Raw genomic sequence first — 7,154 nt, 5'->3', positions numbered from 1 at the left:
CAAAGAATGCCCCAGAGCCCACCAATCAATAGAAGTATCAAGATCCACAAAATTTAGTTCCTACTCTCAAGAAGTACTGCTTTCAGCTGAGAAACAGCCTCGTGCATTTCCGAAGAGCAAGCCTGAGGGAGCAGCCATTGCTACTAAGAGAGGGTGCGAGAGGGGCGGAGTGATTCACGCTGCGGCGCGGGGCGGGGCTGGCAGGACCTTTCTCAAAGGGGATCTGTGACTAGCAGTGGGCTCCGACGCATCTAACTGAACGGGAGTGAACCTCTGGCCAAGGACTGGTTTCATCAAATTATTTCAAACCCAAAGATGTTAGAACTGCGCTTAGTTACCGCAATTCTCCTGAGTCATAATACGACTTGGCTTTAGAGCATAAGAACTCTACAGCTAATTTCAAAAATTAAGTGGGCAAGAGTATCTAAGAAAAGCATGTGCGCAGAAGGGTTATTAGCAGGCTTGGTGGAGTTGTTTCTCTTGTACTTAGCTTTCAATTTGGCGGCCAGCCCAGCAGCAGACGACGCGCTCCTCCTGACTAGTGGGGTCAGGCTGGGCCGGAGTAAAGCAAAGGTCCCCTCTCCGTAATCAAGGGCAAGTGTTCTGTGCGACTCCTGGGTTTGCACTAGTGAGAATTATTATTATACTATTTGGGGTATATTTTTAAAACTGTGAGAAAGTCTACATAAAATTTACCACCTGACTTATTAAAAAGTATACTGATGAGTGATATTAGGTAATTCATTTACAAATCTGTGCCACCAGTCTCCAAAACTCTTCATGCTACAAAAAGTGAGATTCCGTTTTCATAAACGGTTCCATCCTGTCTTGCAATTCTGAAAGTACAAAAAGACCTTTAATTTTGTAAACTTCAGCATTTCTATGACCTTAAAATGAGCCATGGCATTTCCTTTTCCTCTCTGCAGAGCTGAGGGTGGAACCCAGGGCTTCCCACATGCGGGCAGGTGCTCTCCCAGGCTGCTCTGGCGCAGGCGCTGTGGCGAGGGCGCCCGGGCTCCCAGTCTGAGTGATTATGTTAAACCTTGGGTACACGGCCCGATGAGCTTCCTGATAAAGTAGAAGAGGTTTCAGTGCATTTTTTATATTATATCCTTAAATTTAATTTTATAGATTAATGGAGCTCACCATTTCTATTAAGAAAGATAGTGGACAGAAGGATAATAACACTATTACATTATTATCTACTACAATAAATACTTGTAGGAAGCAATAATCCAGTAACAGGTTAAATAGCTTCAGCACGACATCTATGGCCAGCTGTGACAGATGGTGCACATCTGTAGGATCAGCACTTTTGAGGGTGAGGCAGGACTGCAAGTCCTAGACCACCCTGGGCAACTCAATGACTTAGAACTTTTCTTTCTAAAAAAAAAAAAAAAAAAGCTAGTATGTTTGTATATTGTTGAGTGGAAAAACCCCGTTACCAACTACGCAGCGTAGCTTCATTTTCTATTTAGAGGTGTCCCCCCAGCCTCACGCACTCACAGAAGTGCTTTTTGGAGGTGGCTGGATGTAGGTGTGAGAATATACACCTAAGCGTGTGGCTCAGAACAACCCTGGGCGTGCACAGCATTAGCCAACAGGCTTGTAGCCTAAAGGAAGGCAGAGAAAGGGAGGTCGCTTCCTGCCCGCGTGGCCATGGGCTGCTTCCCGTGCCGCTCCTCGGCCCTGCCACCCAGCCTTGGAACGAGATGGCTATGGACTGAAACCTCTATGAACTGTGAGCCAAATAAACCTTCCCTCCTTTAACTGTGGGTGTTGGGTATTTTGTCTCAGCAACTAGGAAGTAACTAACAGGTATGGCCACATAACACAAGAAAGAAAAAAGGAGAGACAAAAGGGGAAATGGAATTCTCCCTTCACGCTTTACTTTTAGTTACAAAGAAAAACACATTAGGAAGGAAACACAGAAATAGTAAAGAATCAACTAGGTGAACTATAATTAGCTTTGGGAAATGGGAACGTGAATGGCTTCTGTTTATTTGCATTTTCAAGTTATTTATAATTTGTGTGTAAAAACATCAGGTTTATCCCCAAATTTCAGATAAAAAATTCATTTTCTACCTTTTCATTTTAAAAGGTGTAACAACATATGATTTTTATCTTTAGTGCATAAAGAAAACCCACATATTTCTGAACACTGAAATGAAATTTTGGCACACAATCCACCAACATCACTCAGGAAAATCTTGAATAGCCAACTTTAATAAATTACTACATGAAAACATATTACCTAAAAGCAGACATTAATACATATACCTCCTCATTACTTTCTAAAACATCATAAATGCAACACCAAGAATCCTTTCTACCTAAATTAACATAATATAAGTACATGTAGCATATGTACCTGAAAATAACATGATCACAAAACATTTTAAAGTAAAAAAAAAAAAAAAAAAAATCAGGGAATCCTTCAGTTTAGCATTTATGCAACATTTTATTATTCTACGAACCAGTGCAATTTGGAAAACTGGTCATATATTTGTTTTGTGTAGAATGGAAGGATATGGGTTTAAATACCTTTTAATATAGCATTATTAAAATCTGAACCATGATTAAATTAGGGAAATCTGAGTTCTCTGTATTAGCTTATTCTGGGGAATGATTTTGGCCAACGCGAACTTCGTTCCATTTTGCGAATGTCCTTTCCTCAGTCCATGACTCAGGACTTCAGGACTTCCCTATTTTCTACACTTTACACAGCAGCGTCAATATCCACACAGCTGTGAGCTGGCGGGCAGTAATGGAAGGCACAATGGGCAGAAAGCAAGGAGAGGCCACAAGGACCCATGAAACTAACAATAACCACAGTGAACAAAAGCCAGTGTGGAAGCTCACCAGGGTATTACAGAAAGTATCAGTTTAATCAAACTGGAATATTGAGAATATTGAGACTACTGGGAATCCTGAATTTTGACACTTAACGTGTGAACAGTCTAAGTAGTTGAAAATCGGTTTGCTAAATTTAGAAATAGCGTTTGGGCCAGATTTGCTAAATCATTACAGTCCCATTCAGATGTAATCAGACACACTAGGGAGTATTGAAGTCCGGGAACTGAAGTACTGTCACTTACTGCTCTGATGGCAACCAAAATTTAACATTTTCAAAGTGTGATGTGAACACTAAACCTCTAGAATATTGTTATTTCATGAAGTTATTTTCTTTAAAAAAAACCCTCAACTTCTTTCTGCCTTACAGTGCTATATGGGCTCTTTTTACTTATGCAACATTACCATTTTCTTGGTTATAACTTTAATTTCATGTAAGAAGTTTTTACGTGTAGATAAATTATCTTCTTAGCTTTGGACACCTAATTCAACAGAAGACACTGAACCACCTAGCCTGGCAGGTTTTATGTCCGGTACTAAGTGGGCACACGGATAAGGAAGAGGTCTGTAAGTACATTTCACATTAATGTTTAAATTTACCCACAAATATGCTTCAAAGGAAATTTTCAATAACTTTAAAAATATATATAAAATTCCTGTCTTCTGTGAACTCTCAGCATTCAAATGCTCAAAGTAATTTGCATACCTAGATGATAACAGAATTGTACTATTTTTAATTTGAATGAAACATTACCTCATTTTGTAAGTTAATAAACACTTGAGCAGATTATCTACACTGACAGTTTATACCATCAAGGAGAAACAGCCAAGCCGGAGCTCATACAGATGAATACATTCATGAGGACACTCCCAGGCCTGACTCTCCCCTCTGGAGCTCAGGCTGCACCGCGGGAGGCAGACAGCAGCACAGGGCGGGGCTGCACCCACCTCCAGCCCCGCCTTAGCAAGGCGACTGTGCGGGCCCAGCTGAGCGCAAGCTGCTGTGCACAGCAAGTGGCACACTATTACGACAGACCGCAGTCCCCGCTCACCCCTGGGCACCTCACGGTCTGTCTCTGCATCCCGTCAGCTCTGCTTCCTCCTCCCTCAGAGGCAACACTCAGGAGTCAGCCCTGGGTCTTCTTTGGAGGGGGTCCCTACAAGGCAGTGATTTATTCCCTTTCCAGGGGCGCAGCCCAGACCGCAGTCCAAAGGTACAGATGCCGAATCGTCAGCCACCACCTCACCTGTGTCCATCATCCAGTCACAGGTGGGGAAACGCAGGGCTCCATGTGGTATGTGACAACGATAACTATTAAGTCATTATGCTGCGTCAAAGTACCTCTCACCTTAACCCTATCCAATCCTCACGATTTACTAAGTAATAATAGTAAGCTATTCGATGCAATGAAGAGGAAAATCAGGAAGTTTAGGCACCTAAAGAAATTGATGACACAGACAGACTTTTGGTCTGTTTCTCAAAAGTACTGCATCTTTTCATGTTTTTCCTTTCTTGTCTGGAACTTGCAAATGTCTTTAGATCTGAGTAACTGCATATGAGAACACTTCATAGTCTCTTGGCAGGCTCTGTGTTTGGTGCTCTGTGACACAGCTTGTGTGTCTCATGCTGAGGTCTACTGCTACTAAGCATGGCAACTGCGTGAGGTAGTCTCCTACTTCTGGCAGCACAAAAAGGCTTCCGGCTTATCTATGAACTGCCTTTTTTCCTTGGTATGATCTTACAGAGCAACCCAGGACATCTTATCTTGCAACACACGGCAGCGAAAGGCTGTGTGAAAGAAAGCCTACCCTCCTGTGTGAAAGCCTACCCTCCTGTGTGAAAGCCTACCCTCCTGTGTGAAAGCCTACCCTCCCTCACCTGCTGAGTTCTCTGTTGTCACAGTACTGGATGCAAGATGTCTAATTTTACATCTTAGGAACTCTGAAAATTTCAGCTCACGGATTTAGTAAGGTCCTCTGCCCCTAATGACAGCAGCTGTGTCTTCCAAGACAGGTATCTCTGGACAGCGGTACAGGATTTTGGACTTTAAGAGTTGAAGTGGAGTTTGCCAAATTGATGAATGTAGAGGTCCTGACAGGGGAGGAGTCTCAGCAGCCCAGGGAGCAGGCAGCAGGCATAGAGGTTCTAGGAAGAGGCACACGCATGCTGTCACGAGATCTGGTTCACAGCCAATCACGCATGGCTTGTATAGCAAGGTATCTGGTCCTTCTGAGACTTGGGGCTTCTCCTGCAAAATGTGGCCAAGAACACCTACCCTGAACAGACATGATGTATAAAGACTCATCAGAGATGGTCTAAGTGGTCGGCACGGAGTCACTGTTTCTTGCCATCCACTGTCTCCACGTTGTGCCAGTGACTTCAGCAGCACTTGAAGTCTGAGAGCAGACCAACATCTGCCTTAAAGTGGATGACCAGGTCAGGTACGAGTCTGGCAACGCAAGGACATGGAGAGGGCAAGTGAACAAGCAAAGATTCTGCAGGTATGTTCCATAAGTTCACTTTCCTATGCAGCTAACTTCTGAATGTAAGCTCTGAACATCCGGGTCAGTTAAGAGGCACAGTGCCTTCACCACCCTAGGGCTTAGTGTGGAAACGACGCCAAGAACGCCCCGCGTGCCTATGCGACCATGTAACCAGTGTGCAGGGCCTGCTAGCAGGAAAAGCCACGTCTTCTGCTCTCACTGTGGCAGTAAGCAAAGCGAGATCAATTTAGCCAGAAACATTTCAGAGGTGAGGTAATTATAAAGTGACTACGACTGTCATCTCCGCCTGAACTGATGAAGTGCACTCCTATGTCAACACAAGGCAGAATACTGCAAACGCCTTGGAGATCTCAATTCTACCAACTACGGCTCCCCCGTCCACGAGTTTGACCTGCACAGTACAGACGCGACCCTCTGATCTGCACAGCTGCAGAGGTGTGTGTGCAGGCTGTCCTGCCCAGGGCCCACTCACTTTAACCCTGGATGCAGGTGCACCACCACCCACCAGCTCAACTATTTATTTCTTTGCTTACCGTACCTAGAGGAGACTCCTCTTCTAACTGGGGTTAAACATCTTTAACTAACACACAGAGTTTAGGGAACGTGGTCCTGGGTCCTCTCTCTGAATGCCCCCAGGGCACCACAGGCCTGCATTCCTCTCAATGGGGCCATCTGATGAAGAGCTTTTCCTCTGAGGCAGCTCAGATGAAAAACGCTTTCACCCACTAAACCTCCAAACAGCTTTTCCATTGTCAGCGTAAGTGCCTAGTATTTAGTTAAAACAGATTTGCAACTACAGAGGACTGGATGAATGGCTTTAACCTGATGGCTACAACCGGGACTCATAAGCACCGTTCTCGAGATGGTCAGAATACTCTGGAAAACACACTTCTGCTGGACGGGCTCCACGGAGGAAGGGCTGCACTGTCAAGAAACGAATGCTGCTTCTTTTGTTTCCGTTCAATTTTTTCCTGCTTTTCTTTCTTTTCCTAAAGAAAAAAAATAGAAAGGATGAATTTACATACGCCATGTGAACATTATTTTCAAATCAGGTTACTTAATGAGGAACAAAACAATCCATTATAAGATATTTATAAGTCATTTCCTACTTTAGTTCTAATTTCTATATGTACTATCAATTGGTACTGTTACTTCAGCTTTTAAAGATTAAAACTGAAACAGGACAGGGAATACAGCTCAGTAGCTCAAGTACGTGCCTGGCAAGCTCAAGGTCCTGAGTTCAATTCCTGGTACAAAAAAACCCCAACCACCTTCTACCCCACCCCACCCCACCCCCCCAAAAAACAGGCCTAAAACCACTACAATTCTATAAAGATAATGGTATTTGGAAGATGACTTTCTGAGAACAGTTTCTCAGAAGTAAGTTACTAAATGAACTTTGAATATTCCACGCCATGCCAACCCGATACTTCAAATATTAATATTTTTTCTTATTTTAAAGAGAATACAAAAAGGAACAGAATTTCAAAACATGATAAGGAGTTAACAATGATTACTATATTTCATGTCATCTTCAAAGTAATCGATCAGATCACCAGATCTAGGCATGTAAGAGTGATCGAACATAAGCTGATGCATGTAGAAGCCCTGGCAGAGGACAGTGTCAGCAGCACAGGGAGCAGGCAGCGGGCACAGAGGCCTGGAGCAGCGGGCACAGAGCACGGAGCAGTGGGTACAGGGCACGGAGCAGCGGGTACAGGGCACGGAGTAGTGGGCACAGGGCACGGAGCAGCGGGCACAGAGGCCCGGAGCAGCGGGCACAGAGCACGGAGCAG

The 7,154-nt window shown here is 44.0% G+C and overlaps 1 protein-coding gene across 1 annotated transcript in view; it reads right to left on the bottom strand.

Moving 5' to 3' along the window:
• Positions 1 to 5,221: 5,221 nt before the first annotated feature.
• The window catches only part of Map9 (microtubule associated protein 9), a 29,939-nt gene continuing 28,006 nt past the window's right edge, over positions 5,222 to 7,154 (bottom strand). The window contains exons 14-15 of the mRNA XM_023723689.1: positions 6,181 to 6,347; positions 5,222 to 5,303 (exon numbers count right to left, since the gene is read on the bottom strand). Coding sequence (XP_023579457.1) covers positions 6,225 to 6,347 — 123 coding nt within the window. The 3' untranslated portion in view covers positions 5,222 to 5,303; positions 6,181 to 6,224. The remainder of the gene's footprint in view (positions 5,304 to 6,180; positions 6,348 to 7,154) is intronic.

Source organism: Octodon degus, unplaced genomic scaffold (assembly GCF_000260255.1).
Source record: "Octodon degus isolate 3935 unplaced genomic scaffold, OctDeg1.0 scaffold00101, whole genome shotgun sequence".
NCBI lineage: Eukaryota > Metazoa > Chordata > Mammalia > Rodentia > Octodontidae > Octodon > Octodon degus.
This window is presented reverse-complemented; position numbering and strand designations above follow the sequence as displayed.